Source organism: Cupressus sempervirens, chromosome 5, assembly GCF_028749045.1.
Source record: "Cupressus sempervirens isolate cs-2001-9-10 chromosome 5, ASM2874904v1, whole genome shotgun sequence".
Taxonomy (NCBI): Eukaryota; Viridiplantae; Streptophyta; class Pinopsida; order Cupressales; family Cupressaceae; genus Cupressus; species Cupressus sempervirens.
This window is the reverse complement of record NC_143122.1, coordinates 44,678,963-44,700,579: the sequence shown is the minus strand read 5'-3', so window position 1 is coordinate 44,700,579 and position 21,617 is coordinate 44,678,963. Positions and strand designations below refer to the sequence as shown.

The following is a 21,617-nucleotide window of genomic DNA, read 5'->3' as shown; positions in this document are numbered from 1 at the left end:
ACATTTAGTGACTCTCGAGGTCAATTCTATTTGTCATGTATGAGAATGTAGCTTGGCACTAGGGTTTACCTAGCCACTTAGAGATAACAAAGAAGACAATTTTATCCCATGACAAATGGTTAGAGAGATTCACTAGTTGGTTACTTTGTACTGATCAACACTACAAGTTTTAACATCACTTGAGATGGGGCCACAAAATCAAAATAGAATCAAATCTCTAACAAGAGAGAGAGATTATTGTAGGTGTTGACATCACAATCATATAGCACCCAAAATTGCACCCATACCTTGTACAAGCTCTGAGATATGTACCATGAAAGATCACTACCCTATGTCATTTGGTGACTCTTAGGGTCAATTTTTTTTGACGTGCTTGAGAATGTTTGAGTGATCAATAGGATGGTACGAACTTGGGACAAGGGTTTACTTAGCCACTCGAAGCTAATAAAGTAGACAATTTGATCCCACGATGAATGGTTAGAGAGATTCACCAGTTGACAACTTTGTATTGGCCAATACTACAAGTTTCAACATCACCTAAGATGAGGCTGCAAAATCATGTAGCACCTAGAATTGCATCCATGCCTTGTACGAGTTTTGAAATATGCCCATTTAAAGATCATTGCCCTATGGCATTTAGTGATTCTTAGGGTCAATTTCATTCAACATGCTCGAGAACGCTTGAATGGTCAACAAGATGGGACAAACTTGGGACTAGGGTTTACCCAGCCACTCAAAGATAATAGAGTAGATCATTAGATCCAATGATGAACAATTAGAGAGATTCACCATTTGGCGAATTTGTACTAGCCAACACTACAAGTTTCAACATCACCCAAGATGGGGCAAAAAATAAAATGGAATCCAATCTCCAAAAAGAGAGAGAGGTTATTGTAAGTGTTGACAACATGACCCTATAGCACCCAACATTGCATCCATACCTTGCATGCGCTCCAAGATGCACCCTATCAAAGTTTTCTTCCTTATGGCATTTAGTGGCTCTTAAGGTCTCAAGTATATAAATTTTACATCAAATGTTTTTTGTAATTATATTCAATCTAATAAACTAGTTGGATCTGCTCTACATTTTAATGTCTCAAGTATTGCCTCTTTGTTTGACTCATGAACCTTCCAAAGAGTCTTATTAAGTGGCTTTCCTCCATATTTTATCAAGTGGACATTTGATGCAACAACAAGATTTGAATAATGAAGAATCTTTATCTCTATTTGCCAAACCTCGAATAACCACAAGTTAGGGTTCTTCATAGAATATCATCTAAGCCATGTATTGGTTACAACTACCACACCTGTATGGTACTCTAAACCTTCACCATTTGTAACTGAGTGATCTATTTTTTTTTGGTTTGGACACAATGACACAAATAATAATGTCCCTTCTTTATTGTCTTTAAGTGAAATAACAACAAAAATATGGCTTGCAATGATAAATGTACATAATGTGGTTATTAATTTAGCAAATACTTAGGTAAAAGTTATAAAGTTACATATTGAATATATATATATATATATATATATATATATATATATATATATATATATATATATATTACCAGGTTACACTAGATTAGACAAGAAGTCAAATTCGATGGATGAATCCATCTCTACCATTTCTAGTGCTTGTGGGGGATGATAGGTGTCAATTGGGTCCAAAACTCATATATCCCATTTGTCCACCCATTCACTCGACTCACAGTCATTCCAATTTACCTCCGCACATAATGAACAAAAGCATGTCATTTTTCATGTGTGGATACTCCATGAACTTGCATCAGAGCTTCTAAAAGAGTGCAACTCACTTGATCTTGTTAGTGTACAACAATCCTCGTATGGTGCAATGTTAGTATTATCTATCAACCAAAAATATATATGAACCATAGACTCACCTTCCTTATTGAGACCATTGTAGCATTACACCACTGGATGATGAATTTTGTATCTATCAATTTTTTTCCATTTTTGTACTTTAATTCTTCATGAGCTAAGGCTCTTTTGATGCATGTGCCTACACCATCATGCTCTCCCTTTCTGTGACCAGTCTCTATGAAACTTTACATATATTAAATTCTAGACAACCTATGCATCATGCTCAACCAATAGAACATCTCTGCATTCTTGAATTGAGACATACAATTGTTTGACCAAATAATGTGTTGGTGATATGGTATGCCCCTATTAGCCAAATCTCCATAAAATAGTTGAAAACAACTATGTACAAACTTCGTAGAATATGATCAATCATAACTAATGTAAAAATGGTACTCCCTCAATATCTACCTATCATCCTTTGTACTTGTAGGTGAATGCATGAATGTTATGTGAACAAATATGAAAAACTGTTGAGAAGTATAATACTTTGCTTGCACCTCATTTTGTGGTTATAGTGTGTAGTTCTTTGTGAAGTCTAAAACCAAAACAATGGTATCTAGTGGAAATGTATCTTTGCACAAATTGAATTGAAAATCTAGCTATTAAGCTCTATGTGTATGTCTTGCATACTCATAAATAATATTTCCATGAAAAATTTTCATGAACTCATACACTATAATCTTTTCAATGACTAAATCACATCTTTTACCTTGTTTCCCATCTTTTAGAGCATATGTCATTGTCTTATATTATCTATAATCTACTATTCATTTCCAATTGCATGTTTACTATCCATATGTTCACAAGTTGATAAAAGCTGCAAAAAATCACAAAATAAGCATGTACCATCTGAGCATGACATCTTGTAAAATCGTTGGCCATTTCTTATTTCACATAAAATGTTGGATATGAGTTCTCTTGAAGATCTAGATGGCTCATTCATGTCACAATCCTGCAAAACAAACTTAGAATGCAAAAACACACATATATCTCTAAAAACATCAAAATGGTTAGAAAATTCAATATGTATCCTAAAAGAACAAGTTGTGCATGTGTGATTTATCTTCACATAAAAAAGGTTTACCCATTTCAAAAAATCTTTGACTTATTCAAATTTGAGGATACATGCCAATAAATTTTGCAAAAAGTTGTGTTTGAGTTGAGTCCAAAAAATGTTTCACATGTGGATCGCGATTTCTGTTACCAATCCTCCCTCTTACAACATCTCTTTGATTAGGAGAAACACACATGTTATTTTCTCAAAAATCTTCAATCAATAATTGCAAAGCTTCACCAATTTATTTATCCTTTTGTCGAAGTCTACCACTAAATGTCCATAACTCATTTTTTGTTGGATCTTCTACTCTCTCACACCTTACCATGGCTCTCCTTAGAGTACCTCTACCAAGTTTCAATGTTTTTCTTGTCTTTCTCATGAGTCGAGCTTTCTTCATTTGGGTACTTACTATTGTTGATGTAAGTACACATCTTGTAATATTACTATCTTTGGTGCATGATTTAGAACCCACTTTTTCATATGCACTTGTTAGATTATTTACAATATTTTTTTCATTTGAATCATCCATCATTCTTAGCCTAAGAATCTTCATGATGGGCCCAAATTTCAAATTCCTCATCATTTAAACAAATAATTGGCATTGACCTATCATATTTAATTCTTCAAAGAATAATCTCCACATACGATTAACTTTTCTTTGACAAGTATGCTTGCTAAACTTGTCAAGCATTGATTTTAAAATGTTAGTATCAATATCAATCAAATATTTTGGTCTTCTAAAATAAATTCTAGAAGGTGTTATATTAATCTCTTCTATTCTCTCAACATTTTTTACATCAACATAAGGTTGAGTGATTTGTGTACCTTGAACCGAAGATGGTGTGTCTTGGCAATAAGATGCAAAAGATTGAATATCACCTACTTGATATGTTGATGTTGTGCCTTTGACACAACATAATGGAGTGTGTACATCATTAAATGTAGAAATTGGTGTCTCTTCAACATGAGATGATGATATGGCTCCAACATTGGAAGATTGTCTAGCCTCACAATTGAATTGTCTTCTTGAGCATAAGAGTCTCATTCATTCTCTGTCTTTCCAATTCTTCCTCTTTTTTTCTTTGTATTGGTGGTTCATGTTCCTTTTCGAAAGACAATTTTTCATTATTGCATTGCAATTTTATTTGTTCATGTAGTAGTTTCATTTTATCTCTTTTAATTGCCAAATATCTCTCCCTCTTTTCTGTTGTTAGAGTTTTTGGTTTCTTCCTTGGCATGATGATGATTTCTATATGTCAAATTATTCAAACATTCGAAATACTTACACTTTGTAAATAAAAAATCATTCAAATATATAGACAAATTACAATTATTTCAATGAATACATAATATATATTAAACTTGTAATATCATAATGAATTATTTATACATTAAATTTTTTAACTATTTCCAAATAACAATTCATTCAAATATACAAATTTCAATAAATTCCCTATCCCATCTCTCTCTCTCTCTCTCTCTCTCCCTCCCTCCCTCCCTCCCTCCTCCATCCCCTACTCTCTCTCCCTCCCTCCCTCCCTCTCTCCCTCCCTATCTCCCTATCCCACCCCCCCTCTCTCTCTCTCTCTCTCCCCCTCCCTCCCTCCCTCCCTCCCTCCCATTCCCTACTCTCTCTTTCTCTCTCCCTCCCTCTCTCCCTATCCCACCCTCTTGCATCCCCTACTCCGTCCCCCTCTCCCTCCCACTCTCCCACACTCTCCCATCCCCTACTCTCTCTCTCTCTCTCTATATATATATATATATATATATATATTCATGTATATATCTTGATCTTCATCTCCATATTTCTGTACCTAAATCTCTCTCCCACTCCTCTTTTACTATATATTTCTCACTCACATCTCTCTCTCTCTCTCCCACCCCCTACTCTCCCATCCCCTACTCTCTCACCCCTATCCCACCCTCTCCTATCACCTACTCTCTCCCTCTCTCTCTCTCTCTCTCTCTCTCTCTCTCTCCCCCATCCCCTGCTCTCTCTCACACCCCCTATCCCACCCTCTTCTATCCCTAGAATGACTCTCTCTCTCTCTCTCTCTCTCTCTCTCTCACACACACACACACACACACACACACACACACACACATCCCCTACTCTCTCTCTCCCCCCCCTCTCTCCCTATCCCATCCCCTACTCTCTCTTTCTCTCTCCCCACTCTCTCCCTATCCCACCCTCTCACATCCCCTACTCTCTCTCTCTCTCTCTCTCTCTCTCTCTCACCCCCTACTCTCTCTCTCTCCCACTCCTATGCTCCCACCCCCTACTCTCTCTCTCTCTCACCCCCTATCCCACCCTCTCTCATCCCCTACTCTCTCTCTCTCTCCCTCCCTCTCTGCCTCCCTCCCCCCCTCGCTATCCCACCCTCTCCCATCCCCTACTCTCTTTCTCTCTCCACCTCTCTCTCCATATCCCAACCTCTCACATCCCCTACTCTCTCTCTCTCTCTCTCCCACCCCCTACTCTCTCTCTTGCCCCCTATCCCACTCTCTCCCATCCCCTACTTTCTCTCTCTCTCTCTATATCCCACTTTCTCCCATCCCCTTCTCTCTCTCTCTCTCTCTCTCTCTACATACATACATACATACATACATACATATATAAATTTTTTTCATGTGTCTATCTTGATCTTGATCTCCATATTTCTCTAGCTAAATCTCTCTCTCTCTCTCTTCTCTCTTTTACTATATATTTCTCATTCACATATCTCACTCTCCCCCCTATCATACCCTCTCAAGTCCCCTACTTTCCCTCTCTCTTTCTCTCTCAATCTCTCTCCCTCTCTCTCTCACTCTCTTTGTTCCTCTCTCCCTATCCCACCTTCTCCCATCTCATACTCTCTCTCTCTCTCTCTCTCTCTCTCTCCCCCCCCCCCCCACCCTCTCCCATATCCCATTCTCTCACTCTCTACCCTCTCTCCTTCCCTTTCTCCCTATCCATCCTCTCTATTGAAATACAACACTTAAAAAGTGCATTTGCACTATAGAATATACTTGCTATAGTGTGTGTGCTCTATGTAAGCCTTGATTTTAAAAAATGCTTCAATTTTTCTTATGGTTAAGTATCGATAAAATCAGGTTATATGATATTGTAAATCTTTGTGTTAGCTATATAACCATATAATTTTTTTCAAAGTCATACTATTTCAAGCCTTTCAACTATAATTTATTTTGAATGTGTGTCCATTTTCTCTTTAAAACCAACATGTACTAATTGGGGTGTAGATTTTAGCTCGTTCATTGAATTTCACAACAACTTAGTTTTTTAGAAACTAGACTCCATTCTACACACTTTGAGGAAAAGAAGTTTTGATTTTAGATTAGTTTTTAATCATTTCTCGGGGGAGCACATAGATATTTCACATTTTTGTGATGTGTCCAATTACAAAATTCATAATAAAAAAAATACGCATTATAAAATTACCTGAAAAATCTGGGATAAACTACATAGTGTTATGTAACTTTTGACCAGAGTGATTAAAGAATTTCAAAAGAAAAAGTTAAAATTTTAGGGGGGGCACACTTTGCACTATGTTATGTTTTTCTAAAAAAATAGTACCACTTTCTGTGGCCCCATTTTTGAGGACCTAAAATTAAACTATTTTGAAAAAAAATAGTAGTTGAGAAACTAGATTCAAAGGACTACTACTTTTATTTTTGTTATATTATAAAATCTTGAGAGTAACTATCTTCAACTTCTCCTCGAAGTTTAGAAATTGTTGATTTTAAGATTTTTTTTAAAAAAAAAGTGGCCACTTATACCCCCCTTTTGGCACCACAACTTGGTGCACTTACCCTATATATTTCTATATTTAAAGATAAAAAAAAATATAAATATATTTGTGTGTGTGTGTGTGTGTGTGTGTGTAGTGTTAATGGGAAGTGGCAATTGACTTTAGTTTTATACACATATAGCGTGGTTGCATTACTATAGTGTGGAAATTGGATTTTACTATTAATAACTCGTTCACATTATTTAACTAGTAAAGTGTATCATGTCTAGGCTTGATAATGGGCCTGTTAACCTACCCAAAGACTTGGGTTAATCTTTTCCCTCCATTTTTATTGCTTTAGAAATATTTTCATCTTGTAAGATCAATTCCAATCTTTGACATCATTAGGTTTGTAAATGGTGAACTAGGTATCTCTAAAATTACCATCATAATCTCACACATATTCTAGCCTTTGTAACCATATTTTTTTAAAAAAAATTTGGACAACATTAACATTATGAAGTTAATTTTTCTATATCATTGTCTTTAGAGTCCTCTTAGACATATTTGTCTACCATTTTTTTAATAACTTTTGATTTACTTAACCAAATAAAAAATAAATTATGTATTATTGTTCTACACTTGATTTTATATACTTTAAAATAAAGTGTTGATTTTAGATTATTTTGATGCTTGAGTTATGCCCAACGCGTAAACAGGTACTAGAATTTCAAAATGGGGTCACTTTAAAAAATCATAGAAACAAAACTACTTGTTAGAAAATTATGAAAAAAATACACAACTTCTAGATCTCACTATCGCCTATCATCCTACTAAAGGGTTTTGCAAAATACTAAATATAATTATATGTTTTGTTGAGCACACAGAAACAACAATGTTATGTTTTTTCAACAAAAAATAGGAACAACTTTTCGTGCACACGGGGTTTGACCCTCTTAATCTTAGCCTTTAAAAAAAAAACCTTAGTAGTTTAAAACTAGACTTAGAGTGCTACAAATTTTGTGTTTTATAAATTTTTCTCATTTTGAGTGCATGACCCTTAAATGAGTCTTCCAAGATCAAGTTTACTTGATTTCACAAAAAAGGCATCCATTTATACCCCACTTTTTGCACACCATATTGATGCACCCACCCATATATGTGGTTTATATAGTTGTAAGTATGCTCTTTGGTGCTATATTGTGTCCAAAGTTGGTTTATAAGGTTTTTTGCGACTATCTAGTTGACAATGTTTTATCTCTTTCTTTTTGTGTTCTTGATTAAGATAGACGATTTATTGAGTTGGTATTGGGTCTTACCTTTCTATTTGTAATCACCTAAAAATGGTCATCTAGACTATGAGCCCCCTTCTCAACATTTTGGCTAATTTAATTAATCATTTACCTAGACCAAATTGCTAATAATCAATTAATTTGATTATAACCTATGGTTTGACTATGCTATCCTAAATTCATTATTTGATTAAAAGAACATGTCCCCTTTTAATTAAATAAAAAGACCCCATTCTTCTAACCCACTTAAAGTGCACACATAAAGTTCTTTTTCTATTTTATAATTAAAAGAAAAGGTTTCTGAGACTTTTGTCTTATATGATAAGTCAACTCATTTTCTATTGGCTGACTTGTGTGTGCACACAGATCCCTCCCATTTTTTATTTCAACCGTTGATCATCCACCTTCTCAATTTTGATCTCTACTGTCCGTACGACTTTAAAAGGAAGAGAGTTTCTCCCCTCAAAGGATCCACACTCTTGAGTATTGTTATGCTACAGGGTTTCCATTTGAATACTTGAGAGCTTTTGTGGAGGATTCCATTTTCTTGTCTACATTCCTTGAATCCATAGCATTTTGTTACATGGCATCTTAGCTTAGCTTGCATATAGTGTAGTTCTTTTTGCAAGTAGCTTAGATCATATAGTTTAATTAGTATGGCTATAATACTTTCATTTGTTTAGCTTAGTTGCATTGTGCATCTCATTTTAGCATAGTTGCATTCTTACATTGCATGCATCAAGAGTTCTTTGACATTAGCATTTTTGCTCTTGCTCAAAGAATCTCCCATTCCATGGTTTACTAGTAAGGGTTGCATTTCTAAGGCTTAGCTGAGAGCCATTTTATGCTTATTTGTGTGCTTTTGCACTCCATGACTAGGGAGCCCTAAGCCAACATTCAAGCTTTTGAATCCATGGAAAACCTTGGATAGAAGGGTTTAGGGAAGTGCACTCTTTTTAGTGTACACTATCAAGATATCCACATTAAGTGGTTTTGTGTTTAATATCTATTTTTGGACTAGCTAATTGTTGTTACACATTACCTTATTCTTGACTTTGGAGGATGTGCATCAAATGTGTGTAATATATAGGATTGCATTGGATAATATTAAGTTATTTGGGTCCTCTTTATCTCCTTACATGACAAATTTCACCATATTTATGTTTCAATGGATGACCTTTGGGATTTCTCCCTTGTCCCTTACTTTTGCCAACCTAATTATTATTTGGCATTGATCCAAGTGGCATACATAAAATATTAAATCAATTGCAAAGTGTTTGGAGAATATGTGAACCGAGGAAGATGCAATTTGGAGGAGATAATAGTGTATGTTGGAAGTTGTGGTAGTGAAATTATAATAATTATTGGAGACATCATGTCGAGAGCATTTGTATTCGAAGGATAATGTTGGAAGCAATTTGGTGAAGGCTTATTTTATTAAACCTCACCTCATGTATCCTATGTTTGAGACAATGAATCTCTTCTTCATGTCTTTTCCATCTTTCCCTAAGACAGTGTGTCCGAGTGACAAGTCTAATTTTGAGCCTCGTGTAATATTTTTCTTATAGTGTGAGTTGATTCTCACAGTATTTTTTCTTTCCTCTGATTTTCAACATGATCCTGGTGTTCTTTTGTACACTAGTGTTGAATGTTTTATTTTCTTTGCCATTATTCAAAGTTACATATTTGAAACCAACATTAAAGTTTAAATTTGATAGGAGAGCCCTCTCCACAATCTCTAGGTGTGATCAATGCTTGCACACAAATCTTAGGGTGATCTCTTTAACTAGAAAATTTGGCTCGATATTATTTATAATAGTTTATTCTACCAAATTGAACCCCAACCTATCTTAAAAGTATAGAGAGTGTCAAGTCAAATAAGACAATTCTATTCACATAAGATATTAAGAATAAAAATAATCGTTTAAAATAGAATTCCAAATTTTAAAAAAAGCAGCTCATGATAGCACATATACATAGATAAACAATATAGAACAATGCCATTAGAGACTCTCCCTCCTTATGACTATCAACAAACTTGAACAATAGATCTTTTTTAATCTTTCACCACTCTCAATATCCCTAACCGAGTTTTAGAATTTACCCAGTTGAATCACTAATCGCAAGGTTACTCCTCATTGCCTCAACCTACTTATTAGTTTTATTAGCCTTAAAACCTAGCTATATGGACAATCTTGATAGGCCGTTCCCAGGGTTCTGTGGGATAAGGTGCATCCAATGAACTACCAGGTCCATAAATGAAGAGTCGGCTTCTTGAAAAGAGTGAGCTTATTATTATTATGTTATGCCTTTTATCTTAAAATAAAAGTGAACCCCTAAACTTACAGCGTTTGGATGCCAACAATGAGCCGGATACATATTTGGCACTCTTCATCCACAGCATAGAAACTAGCCAAGGCTTGATTTAGTTAAGAGCATTAATATTCTCGCAATTGCAATTCGAATTAGAGTTTAGAAACTAAGCCAATTTGGGTATCGCCTAGTTTGTTAAAACATAAATTTATTTTTCAAAGGAACCAGTTGAATATAATCAATTGGGCACCTAAGTCCACCATCTTTTTTTTCTTGCATGGATAGCTGAAAATGGTTGGAAATCAGTGCACCACAAACAAAACTATTGAGAGTGAATTGCATACCCATATCATATTATTTCTTATGTGCTGAGCTCATTGACAGAATCATTATTGTACAGTACTGTTTTCCTAGAGAGGAAAGGGTTTTTGGAAGGACCGCTGGGTATAGATTCGTTACAAGCTGTCCAGAATAAATCTGCAATGCTCTACACCACTTCAATGCGTACTTACAAGACCAAAAAGCACTTGAAAGCTGAGTGCTGGTACAGTAATTGTATAAGTATCAATGTGTACTGTGTATAGATCTGTCTTATCCTGTCTGAAAAGTTAGTTGCCATGTCCCAAGTTGTTATTCATGCCATTAAATCAAGTGTACTGGTGAAAGGCATAAATGACACAAAATAAACCTTGGGATAGGGTTGTACTGTTAAAGTGGCTCCTCAGAAAATTGTTGTCATCATGGTTGATCCTTCCTTCAGGACTCTTATATCCTTCTCGTTCGTTATGAACATGAAATTAGTATGAGGTGATCACTGTTCGAGATGATATGCATTAGAATTTAGGTTGTAAATATACAAGTGGGTATCAGAGTAAATTAAGTTAGGATGAGGTTCCTGTTCAAACAAAGAACCCAACCAGAAAATCAGAAAGGTTTGCTTCTGATGGATTAAGGTTATAAATCAGGTTATTGAGTGTTTGGAAGGTAACTGCGGGTGGGCTGTAAATATACAACTGGGTATCAGAGTAAATTAAGTTAGGATGAGGTTCCTGTTCAAACAAAGAACCAAACCAGAAAGTAAGAAAGGTTTGCTTCTGATGGATTAAGGTTATAAATCAGATTATTGTGTGTTTGGAAGGTAAGTGCGGGCATTTTATGATAGTATTGATGGGTTTACAATTGTTATTTGCTGAGGTGTTGTTATTACCTTAACTGGGTTTCAGGGTATGCTTCAGTTCATGTTCATATTCTTTGAAGTGAGACTTCTCTACTTTGCAATGCTTGCAGTGCATTTTCTCTTTGCTCATAGCATCTGTAACTATTCCATTCTAAATTAGAAGCTTGTTATATCCATTACTTTTCCATTGAAGTTATTTTCCTTGAATAGTAACTGAGTGGGAAAAAACACAAACATTCTAACTATTCTGACTGGGAACAGAATTTAGGTCACTGTGGATGATAGTGTAGGCCTTCTATACAACTGTGCCTTCGGATATATTAGTCATAGTATTGGTTGGGTATTACTACAGCAGTACAACTTCGCTTTCAGATGGAATGTTCACCCTAGTCGAACAACAAACACTCTTTTTTTTTGGGTCAGCTTGGTCTTTGGGTTTCTTCAGTTCTAGTTTACTAGTTAGTTCTAGGAGCAGGTTTTCGTGAACAGGATTAAAGATGAAAAGCTTTGCTTGTATTAGATACGTCCTCATCATTGCATAATATCGTTTGTTTACTGTAGTGATGGACGATAATCTCAAGGGATCATCATCAATAAAGGATGGTGACCATGAACATCAGGAATCTCCAAATGATCAACCTCCCCAAAACTACTGCCCTGCTCCCGTAATTCCCATATCCTCACCTCACCAAAGCAGTCCTCTCTATGCCCCTAAACTGCCCATACTCAGAGACTCCTTGTGTGCAAAAAGAGGTAGATTTGAGTCTCTACTTCCAGAGGCCTCGAGTGCTAAGAGAGGTAGATACGAGTCTCCATGGAGAGTGGTTTCCAATCCTACACAAGCAATGGTCTTTCCACCATCTTTGTCACCTTCACATTTCAATGTACAGCAGCAGAATAATCTCTCTTCACAGTCACATTTCACCGTGCAGCAGAACAATATCTCTCCTCCATCTTTGTCACCTTCACATTACACTCTGCAACAAAACAATCCTCCTTCATCATCTCCATCAACTCAGCAGCATCAGCTTTCATCCTCACCATCCAGCTCAACCAAATCTCAGCCATCACAGGGAGGCCAAGATAATAACAACAACAGTGCAGTTGCACTGAGAAAGGGCAAATTTGTGTCCCCAGTTTGGAAGCCTCATGAGATGCTATGGCTGGCGAGAGCATGGAGAATACAATACCTTGGCGATCCATCTAAACCATCGGATCAGCAGGAGTCAGTAGATGGTAATAACTGTCTGGTAGATACATTTACATCAGCTCATTCTTGTAAAGTAAACAAGTACAGATCAGTTAAAGATAGAGAGGTGGCAGAGTTTCTGAACAAGCATGGTGTTAACAGGGATGCTAAAACTGCTGGAACAAAATGGGACAACATGCTGGGAGAGTTCAGGAAGGTCTATGAATGGGAAAAGGGCCCTGAAAAAGAACAAGGTGGTAAGAGCTATTTCAGACTGTCACCATATGAGAGAAAATTGCACCGTTTGCCAGCCTCCTTTGATGAGGAAGTATATGAAGAATTAGCTCAGTTCATGGGTCCGAGACAGAGATCATCTCCCAGAAATGTGCAACACACAAATAAACCAGCTGCAAGAGAGCCCATAATAGCGGAGAAGAAAGAGAACTGTAAACCCAAAGAAAACAAATCTGATGATACAAGTAAGAATATCTACGGCCTTATAAACACTGTTTTCCAATGTGCACTCCAAAGTTAGTGGTTAATGCTTTTCCATGTTTACTTTCATGTTTATAAATAAAAATTGGCTACCCAAGTATGATATCACATGCAAAACAAAGGTCAATGACGTAAACTTTTGTGGGCATAAGAGTTTAGCCCTCTGTAAACTGGTCACTATAAATAACATTACTGTGGCTGGGTTTGCAGGACTCGTGCAGATTATTGTTCCAGGGAATGAAACAATTGCAGTGGCAGAGCCATTAAGGACCAGTGAATGTAATACGCTAAGTGGTCACAGAAATTTGCAACGAATTGGTAAAGTGAAGATCATATGGGAAGAAACAAGTCATATTTGGGCTGAGGAAGGTGAATATCAGCTAGGCAGATTGAAGGTGGACCAACTGAATTTTTTGAATGCCAATGAATTGACATTCTTTGATGAGACGTGGACTGGTAGTACGGTTGAGGCCTTTGAGGGAGGCCCTCTCAAGGGATACTCTACTGATTTATTCATCCCTGGTCAGCAGATCAAAGTTTTTGGTAGACGTAAGGCTGGTAAGATATTCCTTCACTGTTTACATCAAGTTTTTCTCTTTACTTGTACAGCAGATGAGGCCTTTAGCCTATGTAAACCGGTTTAGAAAAGCTTTAAAGATGCAACTTTTGAGATCAAGTCATGTTAGAGTGATAAATCAATTGAATGCTGCCCCATAGTGACGCCGAGTGTCAAGTTTCCTAAAATATCTTTTGGCTGCTATTGTATTTTTGTTCTGATTTTTTTCCTATGTTCGGTCATTTTCTTAAACAGGATCTGCGGAGCTTGAATCACTGGAATTGCCTTCTAAAGGTAACCCAAGAGTATGCTGCAAAAGTATTTAGTTTCTTGCTTCGCTTTTTCAAAATGATCAGCTAAAGAAACGTGAATTTTAGTTCTGTTATGATCAATATCGATTTATGTCCAATTCAAATTTGGATACAAGCACACTAATTTCAATGCATGGCCATGCACTCAGAGGGTGCATATTTTAAAATTGAAATCCAGAGTACAATGTGGCGTTAAAAAGAAAACTTTGAAGCAATTGGACATATAATCTAGAAAACGTTCCTGTGGCTTTTGTGCTGTTTCTTAACATTGTCTGATATTTTCATTAATATGATCTATTGTGAGGATGTTAAAGAGCTCAGAGTAGGAAAAGTTTTAAAAATGCTGGTATGACCTATTAATTGACTTAACTGTTCAGAAACACATCATAATTTATTGATTTAACCTTAGTATGCTTATGATTTGTCTGAATTGTAATTTGTTAATGCTATTTGCAGCATTACCTCCTCTTCATGGGATTAAAGACAGGACTGATTACTTTTTGGGATGTCTAAGGGTTCCCGCTTCCAGCTTACCAACATTATTTGAGCTATCATCTTACCTACAAGAGCCTCCTTCCAAGCATTTACGTTTTCCAGTGAGACCAGATGTGTACGAGGACCTTCCAACGGGCAAGGAAGTATTCTTCTGTGCTTCCTCAGATACAGATTGTAGGGCAATTACATATGAGATTGTGGGACCTCTAATTAGGCAAACTTCAAGCAGAAGGTATGGCAGGGAGTCTTTTATTGGTTTGTGGGATGAGTGCATCAACAAAATCATCTACAAGTTGTGTGCAATAGATATTGTGATGCTCAGGAAATCAGGCTCATATGATTTACTGTCACAGGAATGGCCTAGCATGTGTGGGTTTGTTAAGAATTTGTGTTTATGGAGAGGTGAGGAGACCGATTCACTCAAGGAAGGTGATGATCCTCCTGGGGTCAAGATTTTGGACAAGACATTATGGTCCTATGGGCACTTGCCTTACATCTTAGGTTATTATGCTGTAGGCAATACTGTAACATTTTGTGCCCTAAGCAGATCACATGAGAGGGTGGTTAAGATTGATCTTTACTCATTGAACCTCTCAACTCCTGCTGAAAGACTGAAAGCCCTTGTTCCCTGCTGGAGAATAGCAAGGCTTTTGCCCATTCTCTCTGACTCCTCTTATAGACACAATTGTAGTAACATTCATAGTGACTATGAAAGGCTGGATAGAGGAAATGGGAAGATTATTGAGGTGATGCCTGGCTATGTGAAGAAGACATTCTCAAACACAAGGAAGTGGGCAAATGTGAAGGAGATATATGATTTCTTGGGCAATAAGATCCCCCACATTGAGTACATTCACAGGAGTGAAGAAAAGGAGTTGGCATTGATATTCAAGCCAAGGGGCTATCCAGTGAGGCCTCAAACACTTGAACAACTCATAGAAGCCCTCAAATTTGTGACAAAGGCCTTGATGGCTCTACACAACATCTCATTCATGCACAGGGATCTCAGATGGGATAATGTGATGAAGAAGAGAGAGTCAGATGAATGGTTCATCATAGACTTTGAGGATGCAATTGGTGCGCCTCAGGTTTACCCCCACAATCTGAGTGGGATGAGCCATCATGCTCCTGAAATGGGAAGGGGACTCCATGGAGTGAAAGTTGATGTCTGGAGTGTTGGGCATCTCATCAGGACATGTGGGATCAATGTATCTGAGCTTCTCAGGGACTTGCAGAACAGATGCTTAGAACAAGACCCTGATCAGAGGCCTACTGCTACTGACTGTTATGACAACCTGTTACAGTTGCAATCATCCCTTTCTAATTACTGACATAGTAAAAAAGGTTTGAATACAGTGAAATAAATAAAAATAAAAATTGTCAGGAATATCATAGGCACCAAGGCCCGATTTAAGCCTTTTTTGGAATAGTATTTAAGAAAACTATGCTTACTTCAATAAAAATTAAAATTTAGTAAATAGTTCTTATCAAATATTATGCTTTTGGATTCTATCGTGTGATTTTATATTGCAGATTATCAGAATAAAAGAAAGAGAAAAGGAAGAGAAGAAAACACGATGAGAAAATGGGATCCAACCAAAAAGTAGAAAACATGCTTTTTTTATTCTATATTAGAAAAAACATGCTGCCGATTTGTAGTCCTAACCATAGTGAGGAGCAACAGCTATATTTTTGCACTGGGAACCATTTCAAAAAGGTAGAAAAGTGAAAGGCTGGCTTAATTTTTGTGCGTTTCATTATATTTGGAGGGCCGAATTTATATTATCTGACTTTTCGGCTCGGGGAGAACAAGTTTCCCGGTAATATGAGGCCAAAAAAAGTAAAAAGAATTTTAAAGTCAATTGATTTCAGCATATCTATATAATTATAGAATTATTTACCGACATTTTTCCGAACATATTCTTTATAGCTACAAATTGTCTGTCTTCTACAGCGTGCTAAAAAATTTCTCATAGCAAATTAATATTTAAATTAGCTAGGATATTTGGCAGGTTCAAGAAGCTTGCAAGAGAAAAATCTACATGATAACCAGTGTTAAAACAAAACAATAGACACAATGTGTCAAAGTTCCTGTCAATAAGAATGGTAGAGAGAGCTGGAGGGAATTTTAAAAATATCAATAATTATATTATTTTAAGAAATATATAAATAAAAATAGAAATTATATTATATAAATGAATCACTCATTTCTACCAATTCAATTATAAGTTGAAATATTTAATTTAGAAAATAATTTGTTTATTACTTAATTCAATGTACCAAAATATCTAGCAAGTTTGAGGGTTAGTGTTAGTTTTACAATTTGCAAAATGGTATAAAAAAATTAAAGCAAGATTGTAAAATGGTAGCTAGTAAAACATAGTGTAAACTTAATTCAAAGTATCAAACTGTTTAGTAAGTTTGAGGGTTAGTATTAGTTTTACAATTTGTAAAATGGTATTAAAAAAATTAGAGCAAATTTGTAAAATAGTAGCTAGTAAAATATAGTATAAATTTAAACAAATAACATTTTACAATTGGCAAAAATAAACATCAATGCAAAACTAATAAATAAATTTAAAATAAGAAATATAAAACATTTCACTTTATATTTGAACTTGGTAAGAAAAATAAATTGTGATAATTAATATTGATTAGACATTGTTCAAAGTGGTGTGAGTTGGAAGATGACAATATTACTTTTTTTGAAAATCTAATGAATTTGTCACAAATGTGGAAAAATAGAATGGTCATATAAGAATGAAAAATGTGATTTATAATGAAAAATTATAAATAAATAAAAATAAACATTTGAAAGTTTCTTTTAATTGGTTGGTCAATTGAATTGAATGAAAACAAATAGGTAGGAACTAATAACAAGGGGCGCATGCGCCAAAGTTCTTGCCTTTATGTTTTTATGGTTGACTGAAGTAGCTTTTGCAATTATCTCTATCTTGTCAACACCTTTGTATATTACTAATGGAAGCTTATAGCTCAAAATTAGTTTTTTGTGTTTAGCGAAGAACTAATGGAAAATGTTGAAGCGTTTTTAAAAATGGAAACGTTCATAACATTTTTCTGGATATATACAACAAAGCTAGTGTTGATATCAAAGATGCCTATAGGCCATGGGATATAATGTTATACGAAGAGAGCTAAAAGAGAGAATGATATGTTATTATAAGGACAAGTAAATGTAGAATAACAGAGAGAGTTGAAGAGTATTTGAAAAATATTAATAATTTTACTATATATATATATATATATATATATATATATATATATATATATATATATATATATATATATATATATATATAACAATAAAAATTATATTATATGAATGAACTACCCATTTCTACCAATTCAATTATAAGTTGAAATATTTAATTAAAATAAATAAATTGTTGATTACTTAAATCAAAGTACCAAAATATGTAGTAAGTTTGAGGGGTAGTATTAATGGTATAAAAAAATTGAGCAAAATTGTAAAATGGTAGAAAATAATAAATGTGTTTAAAATAGGAAATATATTTAACTCTATATTTGATTAAAATATCTATATTTGAATAACATTTTACAAATTACAAAAATAAACATCAATGTAAAACTAGTAATAAATATATTTAAAATAAGAAATATAAAACATTGAAGTCTAAATAGATAGGAATAATTAATATTGATTAGACATATTTGTGAGGTGGAAGATAAAAAAAATTATCCACTTGTAACAAATGTGGAAAAGATAAAGTTGCAATTAATGCATTCATTATTATAGGTGTTAGAAAAATGATTTAAAAAAAAAAATTTATCCACTTGTCACAAATGTGAAAAAGATAAAGTTGCAATTAATGCATTGATTAATAGAGGTGTTAGAAAAAATATTTGTATTTTTGTTGAAGAAAATTGAATTTTTCATTGCCTTTTTCATCATGAGCCAATACAATTTTTAAAAAATTGTATTTTTCAATTCCAAAAAAAATGCAAATTAATATAGCTTTTGCAAACATTAGTATATTTTGAAATTTTTAGATTATGTAACTAATATGGAACCTTATGATTCCATTAGTTTCTTGTGCCAAAGGTAGGAACTAATAAGTGTCATTTAACAGCTAGTATTTGATTTTTTAATAATGTAATTTAATTGTTGAATAATTATATTTGTTTTTTAATTAATAAGTTGTAGCTTAGTTGTAGAGAATTTATAATAATTTAAAAAATGACACATTAGCAGGGTTGAGAATATGAGCTTAGTTGTATGATTCCAAATATGCATCAAAATTTATGGCCATCTTTATTCAGAATTCTTATATACAAGTTATCTTTTACAATAAGTTTTTAAAATAATGTGTATGTAAAATCTAGCTACAATCTTGATATTTTTCTATATATGAGTTGTATATGAGCTATAGAACATATTTTTTGATCCCTAATGGGTTGAAGCCTTGATTAATTATTATTATTTATTGAAATTAATTATTATGTCTTAAGCTCGAGCCAATAGACTCGAACACAAGAGAGGCTCACAAATTACCATTGTGTTATAGGATCTTGCCTATGATCTATAGAACATATAGTATCTATATTATATGTATAATCTCAAGGACATAGATAAAATATTACAACTTATACATAGAGCATGTGTGCATATAGACTCAACACCTCCATGACATGGGTTTGGTTGGTCAATTGCTTCAGCTTTTGATAAATTATTACCATGTTTTGGCATGACTTTGTTGGAATCTTTGCTTCCCATCCCATCTAGGCCGTCATCATGCTTATATTCATTTATCCAATCTTCATGTTCACTTTGAATTAGTCCCAACAATTTTTGTAAGAATACCACACTTCTCCAAGGGCTCGTTTGGTTGCTGGAATAAGAATAGAAAATTTGGAATACGTTTTCAATTTTCTACTTAGTTCGTCAATTGGAATAGGGAATATGAATACATATTCTCATTTTGCCTCTAAAATGAGCTTATACCAATTCCAAAAAATAGTTGTTATTGGAATAGCCATTCCTATTCCCAATGCGCATTATTATTCTCCATTCCTATACTTGCAACCAAACGAACCCTAAATTATTGGTTTTATAGATCTACACGGTCACCTCATCCCAAACTTTGAGCACTGAGAACTTGGGAACTTCTTTTCCTACATACTTGATTACAAAGCAATGCATTAGGTATGAGATTGTTAGGTTTTTGCCCATATTTTGTATGAGTAGGTTGAGTCCTTCCAAGAAAGAGCTATTGAAAAACTTCTTAGGAAAGTCCTTTGTTCCTTAGATTCCACAACACTAGAATGGTTCAAAGTAATATTGTGGCAAGTACAAGAGATATGTGAAGGATTTGATCAACACAAATCCACAAAGCCTTTGAATAGCTGCATGCAAAAACCTATCATAGAAGAAAAAGACAAGAGGAGGCAAAGGGTTTTGCTCTGAAAAATATGCTAATGTATTTTTAGAAATGGAAAAGATAACCAAAAATACAAAAGATCAATCCTTATAAAAGGAGATCAAAACCCGAAAAAGAGAAACCTAAGAAGGAAAAGCTATTTAATAATTACTAATTAATTATTAAATAGAGATGCAAAAGGTGCATAAAGTAAAATCTTAAGAAGGGAGTAAAGCGAATTTAATAAATGAAATTAAATCAACGCTTTACTCTAACACCCCCCCTTAAGATGAGCAACAATGCAGCTACAAACAATGCAAAAAGAGCAAGGAAACTACAATGCAAAGCTTAAAGCAAACTTGGGTCCCGACAATAAGGCCTGATGAGGTACCCAATAACAACTAAATCTCTATGAGATGGAGAAATAGAGAAAACCCAGTGGAAAAAACTCTACTCTGAAGAAGATAGTAGTAAAAAAAAGGAAGGAAGGACTCATCACTGAGACCCCCAAAGGACAACTTCCTTCACCCCAAGCATAGAATGCAGCTGAAGATACTGCAGGGATGCAAAAGGTTTAGTGAAGATGTTTGCAATCTACTCAGCAGTAGGAATGTACTCCAAGCTCAAAGCACCATCCAAAATGAGATGCTTGATGAAGTGCATGTGAAGCTCAATGTGCTTGGTTCGCTGATGCTCAACAGGGTTGCATAAAATGTGTACAACTCACTCTGACTATCACACCATAGAAAGGTGGGACTATCAGGAGGAGATCCAAACCCTGTCATCAACTGTCGAAGCCACAAAACCTCCTGACTAGCTAATACGGCTGCCCTATATTCTGCCTCTGTAGATGATAATGCATGAGCATGCTACTTTTTGCAAGACCATGTGATAGGACCAGAACCAAGACAAAATACAAAACCAGAAGTAGACTTGCGATCATCAATGTCACCAACCCAGTCTGAATCTGTGAAACCAACAATGTGAGTATTCCCTGATGTGTAGTGAATGCCATAACATGTTGTACCTCTAATATACCTTAAGATACATTTGGATGCTTGCCAATGACTCTCATGAGGATCATGGGAGAATTGAGAGACAAGTCCAACCGCAAAGGAAATATCAGGACGTGTGTGTGTCAGGTACAACAAACTACCCACAAGCTGTCTATATAGAGTGGAATCCACTATAGGAGTAGAGCAAGTGGTAGATAAAACAACACCTGAATGAAAAGGTGTGGGGGTAGGCTTGCAATCAAGCATGCCGAATCTCTGAAGCATATCATGAGCATACTTTTGCTGGAGTATGGCTATCCTGTCTGAAGATTGAACAACCTGTAGGCCCAAAAAATAGTGTAGAAGGCCAAGATCTGTCATCTCAAACTGCTCTCTCAATGCTTGTTGAACACCCTGTATCATGGAGATTGAGCTTCCTATGATGATGAGGTCATCAACATAAAGCACAAGTATCAATAAGTCAGTGCCATGATGCTGAATGTAAACTGTAGGATCAGAATGACATCGTGTGAAGTGGGAAGCAAGCAAGAAGGAATCCATCTTCTCATACCAAGCCCTAGGGGCCTATTTGAGACCATATAAAGACCTCCGAAGTCGGCATACCAATGAAGAGTCCTAGACAAAACCATGAGGCTGCTCCATATAGATCTCCTCATGTAAGTCTCCATGCAAAAAGGTACTCTTCACATCCATCTGAAAAAC

The 21,617-nt window shown here is 35.1% G+C and overlaps 1 protein-coding gene across 1 annotated transcript; it reads left to right on the top strand.

The window, feature by feature from the left end:
• Positions 1–12,017: 12,017 nt before the first annotated feature.
• Positions 12,018–15,831, top strand: LOC149554472 (Protein kinase superfamily protein). Its single transcript, XM_089828893.1, has 4 exons — positions 12,018–13,173; positions 13,349–13,696; positions 13,950–13,988; positions 14,462–15,831. The coding sequence occupies exons 1-4, from the start codon at positions 12,018–12,020 to the stop codon at positions 15,829–15,831; spliced, it is 2,913 nt and encodes a 970-aa protein (XP_089685019.1).
• The last annotated feature ends 5,786 nt before the right edge of the window (positions 15,832–21,617 follow it).